The sequence below is a fragment of the Nannobrachium achirus genome (assembly GCF_963921795.1).
Source record: "Nannobrachium achirus genome assembly, chromosome: 22".
NCBI lineage: Eukaryota > Metazoa > Chordata > Actinopteri > Myctophiformes > Myctophidae > Nannobrachium > Nannobrachium achirus.
The window spans coordinates 43,762,515-43,784,420 of NC_137829.1; the positions used below are offsets into that span (position 1 = coordinate 43,762,515).

At 43.9% G+C, this 21,906-nt stretch overlaps 1 protein-coding gene across 1 annotated transcript in view; it reads left to right on the plus strand.

The window, feature by feature from the left end:
* Positions 1-4,922: 4,922 nt before the first annotated feature.
* Positions 4,923-21,906, plus strand: part of vwc2l (von Willebrand factor C domain containing 2 like) — a gene marked incomplete at both ends in the record, with an annotated part of 60,569 nt that continues 43,585 nt past the window's right edge. Inside the window, one exon of the mRNA XM_080752707.1 lies at positions 4,923-5,318. Coding sequence (XP_080608833.1) covers positions 4,923-5,318 — 396 coding nt within the window. The remainder of the gene's footprint in view (positions 5,319-21,906) is intronic.

Below are 21,906 nucleotides of genomic sequence, written 5' to 3' on the forward strand. Positions count from 1 at the left end.
TATAATATACATGCAATTATGTATATGTCCCTTTGTGTTTTTAAATCTTTATTAATTTAAAGACCCAATTCTTCTCCCTGGCTTTTAATACTGCTTGACCATGGAAGCCATGTATTTTTTGTTTCGATTTACTTTGAGAAGTTGTTTTGATTTATTGCTGTGTTTTTTTATCTGTTTTTCTTTTCTTTTATTTATTGTTCATCAATTTAGTTCGATCTTAGTTGTTGGAAATGTGCTCTATAAATAAAGTTATATTTGATTTGATTTGATTTATATGGACACATACACACACACACACACACACACACACACACACACAGAGCAGCTCAGTGGCCATGTGGTTAGAGTGTCCGCCCTGAGATTGGGAGGTCAGGTCGGGGTTTGATCCTGACCTTCCAAGATAGACTACAAAAGAATTCTTATAGCTAAAGCCTACTTACTGTATGTGCTCATTTATAGCCCACAGTGTGTCTATAGGAGTACCTGGTTGTCCAAGTAAGATAAGTAGCCTAGTAGACTTTATTGACTACCAGTGAAGTAGAAAACAATACATACAAATGGAAGGTTTTTATTGTATTTGTTTGACTCTCAACTGAACATTTGCATTACACAAATGTGAACATGTGGAGCAACAGACATACATAATGTGGAGGTAGAATGGGAAATAGAAACATGTGATGTGTGTATCAAAGTTATCTGTTAAGCCTCTGGTAAATTGGGTTTCCATTCTAAAGAGTGGCATGCGTTTGAAATGTATTATTAGCTCCAGGCCTATACTTAAAATATGTTCCAATCATCATTACATCATCATTACAACAACTAGCTAGTAGGCTATTTATCCAAGGCAGTCCCCAAGGTTCTCTTTGATAATATTGGTGCCGTTAAGCTCAGGGATCATTCACATCAAATTCTGGGCCCTGGGTACAAGGATTCACTGCGGGCCCCCCATGAATGTTAACTATTGATAAATAGCAGATATAAAAGCTCACAGCGCGGCACCGAGTGCCGCGCTGCGAGCTTGTAGATCTGCTATTTTGGAAAAATCGTGAAAATGTGTGCAAGAAACCTGTCATGGACCCCCAAGATGATATGTATTTGGCCACGGACCCCGATCTCAAAATATTTCGTTCCAGGGACCCCCAGAAGCAAAATTTGAGTTAGAAATGTTCGCTTAAAAAATACATCTATTCAAAGATTTGCACACATTTTCATGACTTTTCAAAAATAGCAGATCTCGGTGCCGCGCTGTGAGCTTGTATATCTGCTATTTTTCAATAGCTTAAGTTACTAGGGCCCCTCTACCTTGGGCTCAGGGATCATTGATTAATATATGGCCTCTGTCTGTGGGTGATAATCATCTGAATGTAGGCAGGCAGTGGCCTCTATGGGCAATCTCCTGTAAGATGAAATGGACATTTCTGTTGCTCTGCATGCCACATTGTATTTTTGCTGAGGCGAAAAGCCACTTTCACCAACGATGTAACTTTGTATAATACAAATGTGGTCAAATTAAAAGCAATATGTTGCAAATGAGTGAGACAGGTGATCATAGTGCACGCACAAAACCGTGCGCGCACACACAAACCTACATACATATACACACGTGCAAGCACGTACGTATTCTCTGCGCACTCGCCCGCACACACACAACAATTCCTGGTGCATTTGTTTTAATCCCTGTCCCTGCACCCATCAGTTGTTATAGGCTTATTTTTGTATCCTCTTTGCACTCATATACTTTCTGATAATTATACCACCATTAAACGTACTCGTTACCTAACAGAAAAGGGCAGCGGTGTGAATGGAGGCGCACGATAAGACGTGCTGTGCTGTGCTGAACAGCAGCTGTGCTGCGGACAGTCGCTCTCCGTGGTCCTGAACAGCAGCTGTACTGCGTGGACACTGGACAGTCGCTATCCAAGGTTCTGATTAGAAGCCGGTCACTGGTGGTGCCGTGGACCGTCGCTCTCCAAGGTGCCAAACAGCGTGTAGTGTTGCCGTGGACAGTCGCTCTCCAGGGTCCTGGAAGTCGGCGCGCGTCCTCCTCACTCGCAGAAGGATGATGACAATACAACGTGCTCCGTCCGCTTTCGCATCAGTGGCCGCATTCGGACTTCTTGAATCGCATATGGTTATTTTCAAGCCCGAGGGATGTCCGTAAAAAAACACTTTCAAGCTCATCATGGTGAGCTTTCGCCGAAAACCGAGCACCAATAGCGCCGCATATCTCTTTAACTGCCCTTCTTGAATATTTTTTTCGACTCTGTACAACTCGAAGTTGTACAGTAGGCTATATTGTCTGGATTTTGTCTATTTTTTTCTGTGTTCTATGCAAAGTACTGGATGTGTGCAACAAGGACCGAATGCCGTTTCATACACCTGCATCTTTTGGAAATATTCTAATGACTCTGGGTGACCGATTGCTCTGGGAACAATTCATAGGATTTCTCTAAAGGTTTTCCCCCATTTTTCTATTTCCCCATCGCGCGTTTTTCTTTTCTTTCCTCCTTTTTTCCACATTAGCCTATACTGTTATCATGCTCATCACTCAGTGCGTTCCCAGGAAAACCATGAATCAGACCTAGTTTTTACTTGGATATCAATTGGCTTGCAGTGGAACGGGGCTATCCATGTCTACGAGGGCTGGTGTTTTTAATTGCTTTTAAGCAGAGCCGCAAAAAGGGAGGATTATTACGCTATCTTTTTTGTCGGAGCCTGGTGAATTTACCCCGTGGATAAACTCGAGGTGGCTGGTCTTCTATCAGCTCTACAGCCAATGCCAGATTCTGTTGCTTCAGAGATGAAGTGGAATCAAACAATTTAACGCGGTGAGTTCGCTGTAGCCACATTTCCTACAGCTTACAGTAACTATACCGTTACCTACTGAAACACAATCATCATCTGGCTAATAATACCTCACCCTGCTTGCCGCTGACAGTAAGTGACATTTCAATGCATTTCGATTCCAGTGAGGAAAATGCCGTCAAGGGAACCAGAGAAACAACAACCTTTAAGTGTTAACAAAGTCTATGCAGTTATTGTGCTCTTTGGTTCCCCCCCCCCCCTCACAGGAGGGCGATGCACTTGGATTAAAGCCCATTGCGCATTTAACAGTGAATCGAATAATATGGAGATGACAGGTTTGATAATAGGTTAACAGCCTACTAGCCTATGTCACATCACAATATATAGCCTATTATTAACCTATTGGCTTTGTGTGCATCATTTGTAGGGTAGCCTAGTCATCAACGTATAGTCAGTCTAGCAGGCTACCTGTTGTTCAGTGCCACTCACAATGGATTTTAAATTGTACAAATATAATGAATTGTTTGATTGGACGTAAGTGGAGAAAGATAAAGCGAACGGCCCACTCCATCCACTTTAAATAATGGCCCATGTTGACCTTTTCATAGCATAAAGCCTGATGGTGGGAGAAGCATGTTGTCATGACTTTGAATTATGGGCCTTGTATTGAAATTACACTCACTCTATTCTCTCTCTGCCCCCTCCCTCTGGCGCGCACAGGAACACAAAGACACACGCACTTAAATCTTGCATAAGCACGCACACGCTCACAGGCGCGCGCGTGCGCCCGCGCGCACACACACACACACACACACACACACACACACACACACACACACACACACACACACACACACACACACACACACACACACACACAGTAGGCCTAAGTAACTAGTTACTAGTAATATATTACTGTAATATTATTACTTTAGCCAGTAACGAGTAGTGTAAGGGATTACTCTGCCAAAACGGTAAATATTATACAATATTAAAAATGTTATATTACATGTTACTCTGGTTTTGTTGGTAGCCTCTTGAAAACATTTCATTTAAAGGAGTAGTTCACCGCCAAAATGACTGTTTTTTTTTTTTTTTTAATTGATTACTCACACCATGGAGACTGAGTTCGATAATATTTTTTAGTTTTTTGTCACATTCCTAAGACAATAATTTGATTGCAATAAATGTCCCCCCATTGATTCCGGATGGGGACCCACATGCATTTGGGTCCCCATCAGGAATCAATAGGGGTAAATAATGACATCAAGTCTCCATGGTGTGAGTACTCAATAGAAAAAAAGTATAATTTGGGGGGTGAACGTGATTACTGCTATATTTTATAGCCATTTTGATTATTATTCCCCAAAATGTGATTAATTTCTAAAATACTGCATCTCTTCTTTCTTTTCTTTTTTTGCTGTGAGTGTGTGAGTGTGTGTGTGTGTGTGTGTGTGTGTGTGTGTGTGTGTGTGTGTGTGTGTGTGTGCGTGCGTGCGTGCGTGCGTGCGTGCGTGCGTGCGTGTGTGCGTGCGTGTTACATGTAACGGCCGGACTACACCAAGCCGTTTCGCGCGCGTCAGTGCGTATGCGTGCGTATGCGGGGCGCGCGCGCGTATGCGCGTTTTGGATAGATCCAATATTTATCAATTCAGCCGGCTACACCAGGCGTACGGATAGCGCGAACCACGGATACGCATTCCCTAAAAATAGGATCGGTTCTATTTTTTAAGCAGGCGTATGCGTTTTGTACACAGACTATATGGTCTTCCTCACATATAGATCCCTCCTTGGTGTAGCATGGAGCGTTTACGCATACGCGAGCGTCTTCACGGACAGTACGCGCGTATGCACGCATTTTTGGTGTAGTCCGGCCGTAATGTAATATATTACTCTCGATTCCAAGTAGTAATACTGAGTAATATTGCCCAACACTGTCGATAAATAGATTTATTCTATTATGTGATGTAAAAACGCGATTAATTTCCCTATATATGGTCTGTTGTTTCGTTGTTCCTGTGAAGCGCAGGACATAAGGCGAGTTGGACGACAGGGTGCCTAGAATGACATCCAGACCCTCTTGTTGAATGCAATAAGGAATACCGCAGGCGAAGGACATGGGCCCTTTCTTCCCAACGACCTGTGTCGTCCTGCTCGCTCTGAACGCCGCCGTCTCTCCGGCCTCCGTCAGTCCCGAGGAGGATTACCCTGTGGCCCCGGACGAGGCGGAGCGGACCAACAATGACAACATCGTCTTCGACGACTACCGGGGCAAGGGCTGCGTGGACGACAGCGGCTTCGTGTACAAGCTCGGGGAGCGCTTCTTCCCGGGACACTCGAACTGCCCGTGCGTGTGCACGGAGGACGGGCCCGTGTGCGACCAGCCCGAGTGCCCCAGGATCCACCCCAAGTGCACCAAGGTGGAGCACAATGGATGCTGCCCCGAGTGCAAGGAGGTTAAGAACTTTTGCGAATACCGAGGGAAAACATACAAGATCTTGGAAGAATTCAAGGTAAGGAGCCATGCACTTTTTGTTCATATCAAGGTCCCTTATTTATTCTGTCCACCATTTGATGAGATTGGTTGGTACCATAGGAGAGATAACAGCCCAACGTTGATCAAATTAACAATTCTTCTACATTCTCTAATTGACTTCTTTGTAAATTAAGACAAGTAATGCAGAAGTTTAACAATAACTAGTAAGACACCTGAGGGTGGAATGCGACCTCAGGGTGACATGCGACCTCGCCCTAAAGGGTGAGGTCGCGCCAATTCTTGCCAATTCTATCTGGCCAACCACAGCGTTTCTCTTACGATTCTAGTTGTTGTCATTCTGGGGGAAGTTTGTTCATGTTTTTGTGAGGGTATCAACCCTAGGAGACACGGGGAGAACATGCAAACTCCACACAGAAAGGCCCTATCGCCAACCCCACCTAGGGTGTGAGCGATAGGGCCTAAACATGGAGATGTGGAGAACACTATATATGGAGATAGTCCAGTCCATCATGTCATATGGGACTACCGTCATAGACAGTAGCCATTGTTAGGCCGGAGTCAATGGCTGTCTGTCTGTCTGACTGTCTGTACAGGAAGTGATGTCACATGACATACTTTTTATGCCCATATATGAGTCATTCTGTACCACATCTCCATGTTTAGGCCAAACAGGTTCGCTCCATTTCTCCATGTATAGGTGCAAATGCTCAACGTCGAGCTTGACAAGGAGGATACCGCACATTGTACCTCATCCACCCTTTCTTCTCTCTCCTTTTGGTATCTTTATCCTCCTCCTCCTTTTTTTCTTTTTTATTCTTCTCTTTTTTTCACAGCCGCCCCCATATTTACTTTAGAAAATATATATTAAATTCTAAGAACGTTTCGAGTAACAGTTTGATACAAGAGCGAATAAGCGCTACACTTCTGGAATCCTGTGCGTCGACTTAAAGTCGGATCCAGGCCTAATAACTTTATCTAGCCGCCCCGTTGCCACCTCCTTGTTACATTTTTGGTATCTTTATCCTCCTCCTCCTTTTTTTGTCTTTCTTAGTCTTGTGTATCCTTCTCTTTTGGCTACTGTCTATGACGGTAGTCCCATATGACATGATGGACTGGACTATCTCCATATATAGTGTTATCCACATTTCGTGTAGCTGCCCCGTACAGGAAGTGATGTCACAACTTGCTGACATCACACTGACATCACTCCCGTACAGAAGGAAGGTTACGGAAGGAAGGTTACGGAAGGAAGGAAGGAAGGAAGGAAGGAAGGAAGGAAGGAAGGAAGGTCACGGTCGCAAGGTTGAGAACTGGTTTAGAGCCAATTCAAATAATTTGCTTCATTGGTGCATTTGGTTCCATTGTGTGTCCACCGTTCACGTATAGGCCTATGAATGTATGAAAAGATTATTTAGCTTAAAGGTCTCGAGGTAGCAAACGAGACATATTTTATGCCTGAATCCGAAAGTAAATGTAATGGTAACGATACAAATAGTCTCGCTACTCCTGTCCATGCTCACATAGATCAACACACAGAGCTCACACAGATCAACAAGCACACAACGCCTTGCACCGCGAGGCGTTGTGTGCTTGCAGATCGGCTGTATCGGCTTGTATGATGAAGCAGGGCTTTACTTGGTGAAAAAACGTACACATGTGAAAGTTGGAGATACAAGGTTTCTGCCCGACAGTGACGATATGGTCAATGTCACACAATGTTTATTACTTGTGCCAGCAGAGCGCGTAAGGACTGTGTTCGGTGCCGTCTGTTTCCGGGTGTCTTGTTTCCGGCCGACAGTACAAAGGCAGGGCTAATACTGTCGGCCTTTAGCCGAGGAGGGGGAAGCATTCTCGGTGACGTCACCACCAACAAGTGTGACCTGACATACTAAACTAGAAATAGGCCTACCGTTCCTACAAAACAGTGTGGGCTCGCATGGAACACCATGTATGGGCACAAAGATCTACCCTCCTCATTGGCTAAGGGCCCTGCCTTTGTACTGTCGAGGAGAACTTAACTGATAGATGAATAATGAAGATAACACACGTCTGTGCTCGCTTTCAGCGAGCCCACAATAACCCTCGCTCTAGATGTGAGGTCATCGAGTCGTCACACACCCAGCACCGAACACACTACTTGTGTGCTCCGCTGACGCACAAGTAGGCCATACATGGCCACGAGTGCACAAGGCGCAAGGTGGCACCTCGACAGAGTGCGGTCTGGTTGTGACTGTGACTCATTGGAGGTTTTCAAACAGATGGACTTAGACTGCTTATACGGTACATTATGTAGTCTGTGTGTGTGTGTGTGTGTGTGTGTGTGTGTGTGTGTGTGTGTGTGTGTGTGTGTGTGTGTGTGTGTGTGTGTGTGTGTGTGTGTGTGTGTGTGTGTGTGTGTGTGTGTGTGTGTGTGTGTGTGTGTGCGTGCGTGTGTGCGCGCGCGCGTGTATGTGTGTTTGTGTGTGTGCGTGCGCGCGCTCGAGCGAGGGGGGGGAAGGTTGTGCAAGAGCACTGCAAAATGTATTTGACTAAAGATTGTTGTTGATGTTGTAGAGATGGTCGGTTGGCATACTGTGAAAACAGTGGATCTCAAAGTTTTTCATTTAAAAAAAAACCAAATGTATTTGGCTGCGGACCCCCATCTAGAAAGATTGTGTGCCTGGGATCCCCATACAAGATGTGTGCTCAATAAAATGTCAAGATCTTTTAATGAATGTTGTGAGCTTGTAGGTCTGCTATTTCCAAATGGCCGATGTGCATATATAAGTGGTTAAACAGATGCTGATGCTATATTAATACATTTAGCTGCCCCCAACCCCTGGGGGTCCCTGGACCCCACTTCAGACATGCACTGCTAAATCCTTGTGAGTGACAATTTAACACTTAAATAATGGGGAGTGTGAAGAAGACATCTGTTTGTGTAGGAGTTACACATAATAATGATGGCTGCCTCCTTGAATGACATCACTTGGATCCTCTGCTGCCCCCAGTCATGCCACCATGTATCTATCATTTTAAAAAAACGATTTAATCTAGTGAAAATAGCGATCTACAAAACGCTTTGTGTTGCGAGGCATTGTGTGCTTGTAGATCTGCTATTTTCACTAGTTTTGTTTCGACAGTCTTTTATGATACAAATGTAAAAAATGTAAACTTGGAGATACAAGGTTTCTGCCCGACAGTGACGATTTCTAAAGTCCCAAAATGTTGCAGTGCTGATGTTTGGAAACCTTTGCTCTGTGGAGGATCTGCTGACTTCAAACCAAGAAGCGTGCGTGTGCGTGCGTGTGCGTGCGTGCGTGCGTGCGTGCGTGCGTGCGTGCGTGTGCGTGCGCATGAGTGAGTGCATGCGTACGTACATGTATTTGTGTGTACAGTATGTGCGCTCGTGCATGTGTGTGTGTGTGTGTGTGCGTGTGTGTGTGCAGCTGTGCTCCAAGATAGTTTATCTTTCTGGAACATGCATGCATGTGCGCATGTAAACCTTGGGCTGTTCCTGATGGAAATCGGTAGCCTTTCAACGCGTACAACTTACAGTTTAGGTGTTTAGCAGATGCTCTTTTCCAGGGAAGTTCAAGATGGGAGAAAGCAGCTTTAACCTAAAGTAATAGTCCACTGGTCCTCCATGTGAGGTCCTTGAGGGAGATCCACGGGGGTCCCCACAACTAAATGATTAGGACTTAGGAACCAAGAGGACCGTTGTGGTCTGGGTCCACTCTACTCAGAGAATGAACCAAATGGATGGACACTATTTTGAGTATTTTGGGGGTCCCAGATATATATATATATATATATATATATCAAATGGGGGTCCGTGGCCTAATGCTTATCAAACTGGAGATCCTTGAAATGAAAAGGGTTGAGAATCCCTGCAACAACAGGTTAAATGGTAAAGTAAATTACACAAAGTGCCAAGAAAATACAATTCACAGAGTACACAAAAATAGACATCAAAGCAATAGTATTAGAGCATACTATTTTAAATATAAAAGTGGCAACTTGGCAACCAAACAGCAGAGCATACACATATCTAAATAGCAAAAATAGAACGTACAACATTCAAAAATACATCGGTATAACATACTGCAACCAAAGTAGCATCAACCTACACAGGCAACAAGTTAATCTGAAAAGGCATGGAATAGTCAGAAGAAGTGGATACAGTATAAGTGACTCTTGGCCTGTAGCTATAGCTAGGCCAACAACTTTGTTAACAAACACACTTGTTGAACAAATGAACATAAAAGATTGAATGTTTCAAGATTTAAGATTCAAAAGTCCATCCATCACATCCGTGGCGTCAGTTCAGCAAAAGCTAGGGTATGGCAAAGATGGGAGTCCTCATGGAAAATAGGCATTACATTTTGGATAACACGGTTCTATTGTGAAAATAGCCGATCTACATGCTCACAACGCCTCGCGAGCATGTAGATCGGCTGTTTTTTACACAGGTTTCTACGGTTTCTTGGGCTGGATATGGCAGCCTGGAAGGGTTTTTTAAGTGCAGCTAAACTTAGCATGTTAGTAAACGTGCCACAAATAACAATAATGCATTGCACCTGTGCAGCTGACCTGCGGAACCTGGTAATATACCATTTTGTCAAGCTGGGGAGAATACAAGTGTGGAGAATATAATTATAATACCTTGTTAAAGTGACCATTATGTAAAATTTTGCATTTGTAGTTATTTTACCGCAACTTAACATAATAACCAGCGCAGATAGACAAAGAGACATTCATGGATTAATATTTAAAAGTAACTTTTATTTTCCCCCCTTGGACCCAGGGTAAGGCAGCTGCATACCCCTGCCATACCCAATTGACGACCCTGCATCACATAGTGATAGAAAATGTCCTGTGGATTATCTGTCCACCTGGCCAGTGTCACACCACGACACCGGGCATTAAAGGTTATGACAATGTTTAGCAATGATACTATGAGCAATGTCAAACACAGGCTGTGTTCCAACCACTTATGGGTTTAGCTCCTCTCCTCTCTCTCTACACCATACATGGGCAACTGGCGTCCCGGGGGCCACATGCGGCCCCCACCTTCACTTAATGCGGCCCGCAGGTTAATACCGGAATACTGATGTATTATTGATTTCAGCTTATATAATTCCAAACATGACCTGCTTTAATTCCTTCAGTCTTTTTTATGTCCAATGTATTTGTATTTAAGTTCATAAAGATAACATGAGTATATAATTAAATGTGTTTGAAATTAAATCAAAATGTTACATTTCAGGATTCCAATTCAAATTAACAACAAAATTATTCAGGATTCCAATTCAAAAGAAGCCAAAAATAGCCGATCTACAAGCTCAAAACGCATCGCGCTGCGATGCGTTTTGAGCTTGTATATCTGCTATTTTTTGCTTCTTTTGTATGAGATACTAGAATGACAAAGTAGGACGTAGGCCCTCTGGAGTCAAGGAGGAAATATAGTGGCCCTCGCCATCATCAAAGTTGCCAACCCCTGCTCTACACCAAATCTCTTTGCGGAAAATAGACGATCTACAAGCTCACAGCACGTCACGCTGCGGCACTTTGTGAGCTTGGAGATCAACTATTTTCAACCCAGAACACAGGCACGCTAGGGATCATGTTGTTGTTGTTGTTGTTGTTGTGCTGCCAATGAGGTTCAAACAGCTTCATCATGTGTGGGGGCTGTGGGTGATTGAGATGAGCTCATGACTCAACGTCGCCTATAAGGAAGCGTTGCTGTACACAACATTGCAGACCACTTTGGTCGAAATTATTTCCAGAAAAGAAAAGGAGCTTTAACTCCAATATGCAAGGGTGGCACCGTTCGCTGTCGCCTCACAGCCAGCAGGTCCCGGGTACGATTCCTTCCGGGGACGCTGTGGGCGTGTTCTCGCCTCCACATCATCAGCACCCATATAGACCAGTCAATCTGAGGTTTGACCCAAAAGAAATTGCAATAGTAATGGTTCAAGGTTTTTTATGATCCTTAGGGTCATCCAAAGAATTCAAGGGGTTCAAGTTTGGGTCCCTTCACTTATTATACAGGAAAAAAGACCCCCCAAAAAATCTTCTTTAAGTAGCATGTGAGGGGTCTAACTAGGGTTTTTTCATGATTCTGAATCCATTGCATTTGTTTTGCATGAAAAACATTCCTCGGGCAAAAAATGGGCCCCAAAAAACTGAGCTGACCCCAGAAAAGGGATGACCATAGTTTGTGGGTCCATTTTTAGCCCAAGGAATGTTTTTTTTTTGCAAAACAAATGCTTGCAATGGATTCAGAATCATGAAAAACCCCTAGTTAGACCCCTCACATGCTACTTAAAGAAGATTTTTTTGCTGTCTTTTTTTCCTGTATTGTAAGTGAAGGGACCCAAACTTGAACCCCCTGAATTTACCTTGATTAGATTGACTGGCCTAATACCCTAGGTGGGGTTGGCGAAAGGGCCTCCCGCCCTCCCTGTGTCCCCTAGGGTAGGTACACCCTCATAAAAAAACATGCAGTAATCCTGGTCTCTATACTGTCTCCTCCTGACAAGCCGGGGTGCCTGATGGAGGGGAAAGGAACTGGTTGGAATAACGTGTTCCTTCCACGCATTACATCCTACCGGTTAAACTCCCTCCTGTCAGGTGATAAGAAGCGGCCAGCTCACTCCTCCTCATGCATTGAGGGAAGCAGGAGCTCAGTTCAGGGCTCTCCCCAGGTTGGCAGAGGGAGAGTAGCGCCCAGGATTACAGTTTAGGCTATTGGCACTGGATGAAAAATGGGTTACAAAATATTTTTTAAAGAACTCCAATAATGCAGATATACAGTATTTATTCATCTTTAACCACTAAGCCCTACATGGTGCCAGCTATTTTCACTAGCCTTTGAAGACTTGGAGAACCTGCGTGACAAGCCCAAAATAGGGATGCGAGTGTTCACGCAGTTAAGTTACCAGTTAAGATTTAGCATGATGCACTAATTTATTGAGAGTCAAAAAATAAATCAAAATAACATTAATAACCCGTTTAAGAATCCCATTACTACTATTACTATAAATCCCACTACTTGTACACATTTTTTTTTTTGAAGTAACACAAATTGGCTTTTGAAAGTGGATCATGTAAATGTAGTCTGTTGCGGGTTGAATAATTAGATTGAGGTTGGAATGAGAGCTACTCTAAGAGTAAATGAGGCCTTAAATTAAGCTTCCATGTTGAACTTCAGATTAATGGTGGTCGGTGGCAGAGTAGGAGACAAGGCGATGGCAGCAACAAGGACCAGCATGATGCACAGCAAAATCCCTAACCACTTAAACCAAATGTACTTTAGTTGATTGAGGGCGGCCCCCCAGGGGTCTACACTAGGTCCCCTTCTTTTTACCCAGTGCGTTTCTACAGTTTAGAGTCTACACTAGCCGGGGAGCCACTGTGCCAAAATGAGAGAAGACCTGTGATGTCATGACATGCTCCAAATTTTCGTTTTTCCTATTAATTTGGTCAATAAGGTACACAGAATGAGAGGCCTGCTCTGCCGGAAACACTGCGAAAAAAAGTTTCCCATTGACTTCACTATACTGGAAAAAAACACACCAAAAAAAGTAGCATACGAGGGGTCAAACTAGGGGTTCTTGATGATTCTGAATCCATTGCAAGCATTTGTTTTGCATGAAAAACATTCCATGGGCTAGATTTCAGCCTCTCAAACCTGTGAAAAGTGATGAGTCATCACTTTTCACCGTTATTTTGGTCCGTCTTCTAGCCCAAGGAATGTTTTTCATGCAAAACAAATGCTTGCAATGGATTCAGAATCATCAAGAACCCCTAGTTTGACCCCTCACATGCTACTTAAAGCATATTTTTTTGGTGTGTTTCTTTCCTGTATATTGAAGTCGATGGAGTGAATATACAAATAGCCATAACTTTTTTTCGCAGTGTTTCCGGCAGAGCAGGCCTCTCATTCTGTGTACCTTAATGACCAAATGAATAGAAAAAACACAAATTAAAAGTATGTCATGACGTCACAGGTAAAACCCTATTCTTTGAGCTTTTGGGCCTGTGGCTCCCCGGCTACACCCACTCTCTTTGCAGCAGTGTTCATTTTGTCGACTAGAAATATGACGAAAAACCTTTGCTGACTAACTTTTTTCACTGACAAAAACAAAATAAAAACTAACCTATGATGACCAAGTAACAAGAAGATCTTGTGAAATAAAATGTCTTCAACCAATCAACAAGGACGATGATACACGAAAGAAGAAGGCCAAAACTAAGACTAAATATATTGTCAATGTTGTAGCAAAATAAAATCAACAAATACAGACTAGACTAAACTGTTATGCAGGGACTAGTGGAGAAGAGATCCAGTAGAACTAAAAGAAAAGACAATTTATGTTTGGTTGACTAAAACTAAACTAAAACTCCTCAGATGACTAAAATATGACTAAAAATTAAATGTTATTCAAAAGACTATGACTAGCCTAAATCTGCTGTCAAAATCAACACTGCTATGTACTGTAGAAAATAGCCGGTCTACATGCTCACGTTGCAACGCGTTGTGATCCGAATGTTCGCCTGCCCAGAATAGGGATGTCAGGATTCATGTGGTTAATTTAACTCTGAGATGTCTTCATAAGCTTGAATATTGCTTTAAAAATGTTGGATTTAGCTTGCTTACACAAGAGATCATTTTATCATGTCTTTTGTTATGGTAAAACTCCAAGTACATAATAGCCACTTAAAACATTCAATCTAAGTTCAACTACATTCAGAGTATTACAGTACTTCATTTTGTCTGGCTCTGGAGTCACATTGGACTGTGCAAAGCACTTGATGAGTGCTATCACACACAACTGCAAATCCACTTCAATATATTTGTTTTGGAACTAATTTATGTGCCCGTTTGTCAGGGCTAATACAAATATAACTTGAAAGCTTCTCATATCAAATGTTATTTGAGGAAACATTTTTAAAGTGCCCTGAAAGGATACATTTTTATACAGAGATACATTTACAATCTGGATTCTCTGTGTAGGAGTCAGAAATAGCATTTCAAGCTTACAACGTGTTGCTACAAAATCTTTAAATACCAGTAAGACTCCCTAATCGGGAGATAAGCGACCGTAGGTGGCTTATCTCCACAAATAGGGCAAAAATTAGTTTTTCCAAAATCTTCCTGATCCATGTTGATGACATGAGTGTAGACATGCTGTGTAGTGATATTCGTGATTTTAGGGCAAAAACTGTAGGAGCAGTGTCCAAAAATGTGTTTTAAAAATCGGCCTGAAGGTGGCGCTAGAATAGGGCCATGTGAGAAATGAGGGGTGGGGTCTCCGCGTTGCCTTGGCGGACGAATAGGTACCGGCCCCGGCTCTCCCGGACGCTCCTAGCCCGAGTTACGGCATTTTATGTGCGCTGCAGTGGCAGGGGGTCCTCCACTGGGGGCGCCACCACTTTTGCATCCGTTCTGGAGCACCAGGAGTCGGTGGTCCCCGGGAATTCCCCGTGAGCAGCCCCGTTGGGGTGGTCATTTGGTCATTTTTGCACATTTGGTCATTTTTTACATCTGGGGGTCCCCCAGGGACCTCCGGGGGTCCTTGGAGGTTGTAGTTTGGCAGGCAAGGAGTGTGTGTGTAAAATCTGGCATGAATCGGGTCAACGGGTGCGGAGATATAAGCAGGGAAAAAGTGTGACATGTGACGTGTGAGCACATTTGGTCATTTTTTTTACATCTGGGGGTCCCCCAGGGCCCTGGGGGTCCCTGGGGCTCCGGGGGTCCTTGGAGGTTGTAGTTTGGCAGTCAAGAAGTGTGTGTGCAAAATTTGGCATGGATGGGGGCAACGGTTGTGGAGATATGAGCAGGGCAAAAGTGTGACGGACTGACTGACGGACAGACAGCCGGTGGAGGTTTTGGTAGTAAATGCGACCTACGGTCGCAATTAGATATTTTTGTTTTGCAAGCATTCGGATATTTTAACCTATAACTAGTAAGACGCCTCAGGGCGACATGCGACCGAGGTGGTGCCAATTCTTGGCCATCTAGCCAGTGATGTATATCGGACCAGTTACCCATACTGTATATGGAGACCCCTGGTACCCATATATGGAGATCCATGTACTGTATATGGAGATATGCTGTAAGAGCCCAAACATGCTTACTCAGTTATTTGTTATGTGAAAGTCCTATGATGTCTATGACATCTGACATCATACCCTTTTATGCCCATACATGGAGATCCCTGTCTGTAGAACTAGCCGTTAGTGTGGTATGTGGCCTCCATATATGGCCATTCCCATACGAAGTCCTTCTTTCTTTCGTGTATCATCGTCCTTGATGATTGGTTGACAGCATTTTATTATGTCAGAGCGGCAAACCCATTCTGTTAAGAGTGGTTCCCCTGACATCACAGTGACATCAGAGCATGATGTCAGAGCGACAAACCCATAGAACCACAGTGTCAGGCCAGGGGCATAGTTCCGCCGATTTAAAATGACTCCAACACGGAACTAAAACTTCCTATGATTGGCCGCTAGTTGCGCTGTTTTTCCCCCCGGCCGATCGCAAAAAGAATTGTTCTCCATTGGACCCCATTCATTTTCCCCTTTCGTTTTCTAACCTTAATTAACATTTTCATAAATACTTTATGGTTCCTATCGCCAGTTAAAAATTGCCTTTCAATCACGATTATATGCGTTTTGTGAAAATAAGGTCCCATTTATGTTAAAATTGATGATAAAGTTGCGGGGGGCGTGGCCAACTAAACTAATACTAGCCGGCTGTGTTCTTCTTCGTGTGCTGTATTTCGGGAGGCTCCGACCACATTCTCCCATATCTCTGCAGTTGCACGTGACCGTTGGCATCCTCTGGTGCCTTTACAATCTATGATGGCAACACCCATGCCAAGGACCCATATTGTGTCATTTGCGCTGCATAGAAACCAATGGCTTCGCTTTGTCCATATCTTTTATACAGTCTATGTGTCAAGCGTGACAGAGATACATACATACCGTCAAGCTATGACCGTTCACATACTAAACTGCGACGTACGGTTGCAATCACATTCCCAAAATAGGGGACATGTAAAATCAGCCCTTTTAAAGTCCATGTAGCTAATCTTATGTGACCAGCATGTTCTTCCAACATCAGCCTCAGCTCTGCATTGGGATGCATGCCCACACTCTCCCTGCAAGCATAAGCATGTGAGCATCTCAGTTTTGAGTCCATCAATAGCGCATCTCACCCTCACGGCCACGCTAACCTTGAATGGCGTGGCCGGTAAGGGAAGGACATTTCACGGCACTCAAAAAACGATTCATTTGCTGCTATTGATTTTTCCAGCGGTGAAAAAAAAGACATGACAGCTCTAAAGAGATGAGGAAATCGTGGCTATGAATGGCCACCCGCTGTTAATCAGCAAGAAATAACATATTACCCAACTGGTCAGGAGGCACAGAACTGCTCGCGCAAGGCCGCGTGGATTACTCTCAGTAAGTCTTTGTCAAACACAGCAGTATCCCAACCTAAGGGCCGAGGTCCCTAAAGGAGATTCCAAGGGGTCCCCAGACAATATGCTCTGGGAAGAAGTGTGTTATATAATTGTCAATGTCTTAAATAGTACCGGATACTCAAACTTCTGAGTCTGTGGGCCACATTACAACAATGTCAAGGGGCCGCGGGCTGGGTGACAAATGATATTACTTGATAACTCCTCTCTTTTATTTGCTTTATTTCCACTTAACATATTCTGTCAATGATACAATTTGTACTAGTAATTTGATACCTTACCGTAATCAAAGTAATTTGATACGTTTTCTCTCTTTAATAATTCTGTGCAATTAGCATATTCCACACAAACACCAAAAACGTACTAATGTACATGTGTCTGCTATTTGTCTGTGTTGTCGTCTATCTGTCTGCTTGCAATCAAGGTAAAAAAAATAAAATAAAAAAATAGGTCGGTGAAAATCTGCGATTTCAATGGCCGCTTTCAATATGTTTTGTCCATTACAGTATCTCTGGAATGGAAGGTCCAATCTGCTCAGTTTAAAGCTTGTTGGATGCGTGACTTAGAGCAGGGGTTCCCAAACTTTTTTGTCTCAGGGCACCCCATAAATATTGTTTTAATCCGAGGCACGTCTACATTATAATTTTCACTCCCAGCACCTTATATTTATAGCATATCGTCGTTGTCAGGTGGAAACCATGTATGTCCAAAACCGTTCGTTTTGTATTTCTCATCTATAAAATGTACTAAACTAGTTCAAACAGCAGATCTACAAGCACACAGTGTGCTTGTAGATCGTCTGTTTTCACTAGTTTTGTGTGACGGTCTTGTATGATGAAGCAGGGCAAAAGATTTACACATTTGAAACTTGGAGATACAAGGTTTCTGCCCGACAGTGACGATATTTTAGACAATAGCCATTTTGGTTAGAGCTGACTGAAAATAACTTTGTACTTCAAGTTTAAAATTATACTAAATAATATTTTTGTGTCCAAATAAATTCCAAGTATTATCAACTTATCTCGCGGCACCCCTGGACTGCTGTCACGGCACCCCAGGGTGCCGCGTCACCCACTTTGAAAACCCCTGACTTAGAGGACATTAAGCTGGTGGGCCAGTCAAAATTGTGCCGCGGGCCGGAAGTGGCCCACGGGCCAGAGTTTGAGTATCACTGGGCGTAGGCTACATAAGACAGTTATGAAATAACAACATCTTATAAGATGGGGATCCCTGTGAATTTAAGCTTATCAACTGGCCTGAACACTTTTTGCGAGTCTGAGCGATGCCAGCTCTTTTTGTCTTGTTTTTCCGCTCCTGATTTAGGAGAGTTCTACACCTAGACCACCAGTTACCGATGCTTTGACCGCTTTGACCGACATTTTGTAATCAATTTGAAAAAGGTTAATTTGATTAAAGATATCAACAACATTTAACTTATAAGAAAACAATGTACAAAAAATACTAATAAGTACATTTCGACATGTACAGTACAGTATGAATTTAATTAATCATGAACAAGCAAACACGTAAATATATTATCTTACACAAAGCCTAGGTACCGAACATTTGTTTGTAGTGGTTTTAACCACTACAAACATTTCAAAAATAGCCGATCTACAAGCTCACAGGCAGATCTGCTATTTTAGAACTTTTTTGAAAAGGTTTGAACACCCCCCCCCCCCCCCCTTCCTGGATTCCTACACAAATAGAGACGAGAAGGAGAAGGAAGAGCGAGAATCTAGGAGGAGGGAGGACGTTGGGGTGGGGGAGGATGAACTTAAACACAATGAATGGCAGAAAGAGCCGATCTACAAGTGCAGTACCCACAACCCATGTTTGGTCTGCAGTGATGCAGAACAGTAGCCTGGCGGGGCCTGACGTCATACTGCGTTCACTCACTCATTCCTTCCCCAGTATAACGTCTGGCCTTCGGCCTATTGGCAGCTTGAAAAGTGGGCGGGAGTACTTGCCTTGACAGACAGTCTCCTCTAACCAATCAGCGTAGCAAAACATCTCTCAGCCAGTCGGAAGAACGGCAAACAAACACGTCTTTTCGGCCGATGGACTCCGCTAGCGCATCCCCCTTGTTCCTTTTTAATTGTTGTAATTGATTCCAACTCTGAAATAACTGCACTTATTGCTTGTTTTATCGTTAGAGCGTTAACTGTTACACTTGTTGCATCGCGAGGGCAGCCACTGTTGTTTTGAAAATGCTGAAGCATGCATATACGTCACCGTCTACACATGGACCAATCAGGGAAAGCTTTTCACTTGTTGTCAGGAAGACTATGTTTGTTGTGCGGACAGCAGTCACAGATTGGCCCTGATCAGAAAATAATCAGAATACTCGCTGCCTATACCCGGAATGCCAGACGTTAAACTGGGGAAGGAATGAGTGAGTGAACGCAGTATGACGTCAGGCCCCGCCAGGCTAGCAGAACAGAGCAGCTGATGGAGAGAACGCATGCAGGTGTATTTATAATGTAGTGAACAGGGATTGGCTGTGGTGAGTGGAGGCATCTTGGATACGGGTGTGGTAGATTATGAACGGGGAGTGATAAGCAGAGGGTGGTCTCCACTCCAGAACCGCTTGATTTGGAATCGAGTTCTGGGCAGGAGCGCTTGTTTCCATTGACTATGACAGAGGTGCACCGTCTCAGGCGACCTTGAGCCACGTGAGACACCACCGAGCGAGCGAGCGAGCGAGTCGCCGCGTCGAGCGTTGCGAAGGTCGCATGAGCCAACTCAGTGCCTTCCGAGTTATGTACACTGGGGGACAGAATAGCACGGTCCAAGCGATCACAAAGGAGCGCTCTCTAGCTCCGGTTCAGCCAATCAGACGCTTCCATGGGCGGGGTTTGCCCAGAACTCATCTACGATTCCAAATAACGCCTCCAGAACCTGCGTTGTATACAACTCCTTTAGGGCATTGCAGTGGCAGCCATGTTGTGGTGCCTCAGACAGAAAACCCATCCATTTATTTCCCATAGAGATTTCTGGAAATATTAATATAAATTATTTTAAGCCTGGAACCAAGGATTCTGTGTCAGAAAATATTTGAAAACTGCAACAAACTAAAAGAGGTTATTTATATAAAATATAATACTAGTAAGACGCCTCAGGGCGACATGCAACCTCGCCCTAAAGGGCAGTGACAGTGAAGCCAGAGCGTGATGTCAACCATTCTGTTCAGAGTGGTTCCCCTGACATCACAGTGACGTCAGAGCATGATGTCAGAGCGACAAACCCATAGAACCACAGTGTCAGGCGTGACAGAGATACATACGTACATATGGACAAGCTGTGACCATTCACATACTAATCTGCGAACTACGGTCGCAATAATTAAAAATTCAAATATTTTTTGACAGAATCAAATCATGCTTCACATGCATCGGTCTGGCCCATAATGTGGTGGTCCTTGACAACCAAACGGCTGTGGATACGCAGCATCCAGCGACAGCCTGGAGGAGTCAGGAAATGAACGGCCTGGCACCCTGCGGTGTTCAAGGAAATCAAACGCTCCCACAGTGTCTGAGAATAGAGAGCCAATTAAAAGATGCCGACAGGTTAACCTTTGGTACAGGCCTCGTGGCATTTCTTTGGTCGTGAATCCCGGTGAGTTGTGTGCGGCTCTGTATTTGCATTCGACAGCAGGAGAGAGGACCTGCATCGATAGATGAACTCGGAAAAAAACAGAGACAAGAAAAGGACCTCACATAGGTCACATATCGTCGTTGTCGGGTGAAAACCTTGTATATGTCCAAAAGCGTTCGTTTTGCATTTTTGATTTTAAAAATGATTAAAACTAGTGAAAACAGCCGATCTACAAGCACACAACGCCTCGCACCGCGAGGCGTTGTGTGCTTGTAGATCTGCTGTTTTCACTACTTTTGTGCGACGGCCTTGTATGATGAAGCAGGGCGTTATTGCGAAAAAACATACACATTTGCAACTTGGAGATACGAGGTTTCCACCCGACAGCGACGATATAATATAATATAATACAGCCGTGGTTCTCGAACGGTTTCATGTCAAGGACCCCCAACGTTTTAAGTATTTGGCTTCAAACGTTTGTGAGTTTGTGCCGGGGACCCCCAAAAGAGAAATTTCGAGATCTCTCACGACGCAAGCCTTTAGATCAGCTTTTGAACAGCCAAAATGATATAAAAGGGTTCAACTGACTTGGACGCTAAATGTTAGCTGCATGGGAACCCATTGGAGCCCTCTCATGGACTCCCCGGGCTCCACTTTGAGAACCACTGCAATACAGCATTGCCCTCGCTCCAGTGCCATCATCATCAGTTGAGTCTCATCATCACATAACAGCACAGAAAGGTCAGTCATTAAGTGCTGCTTACGTAATGCAGTGAGCAGACATTGTGTCGGTGTTGACAAGGGCCATTCACTCCACGCATAGCGTTTGACTGTGTGAACCTCCATTGGTATAATTCCAAGCCTGGTTTGCCTCACACATTAGCAGCATAGGAATCCTTTTGTGTGAAGCAATGTCGTCTATACTTGTTGTCTGACAGTCGAGTCTCATCACATAACAGAAAGGTCAGTCATTAAGTGTTACTTACGTAATGCTGTGAGCAGACATTGTGTTGGTGTTGACAAGGGCCATTCACAGGGGTCATCGCCATGTTGGATTGTGGTGGTGGTGGACAATTTGGTCAAATTTTGCCACGGACATACAAAATGAGCGGACAATACTATTACCAGAAACATAAAGAGATAGCCCTGAATGACCATGTAACTCTGAGAGTGTACACTCACCTCACCGCTACTCACCAGTTAAGAGTGGGGTGGCTCAGAGTAGATGACAGAGTACAGCAACTTGCAATGGGCCTGGTGTACAAGATACACCACTAAGATACCCATGTACCTGACAAAATACTTTATAAACGTTAAGGACGTCCACAATTACAACGCCAGAGGCAGCGCCACAGATCACGTTCAACCCAAAGTCAACTCAAACAAAGGGTCAAACTCGTTCTTCTGCTATACAACCAAACCTACCGAAGGCCTTAAAGGAGTGTGGTTCCCTAGCATCCTTTAAAATCGCCCTGAAAAACCACTTACAGAAGGCAGCTATTGGCAACTGGCAATAACAAACCTAGCCCAGCCTCC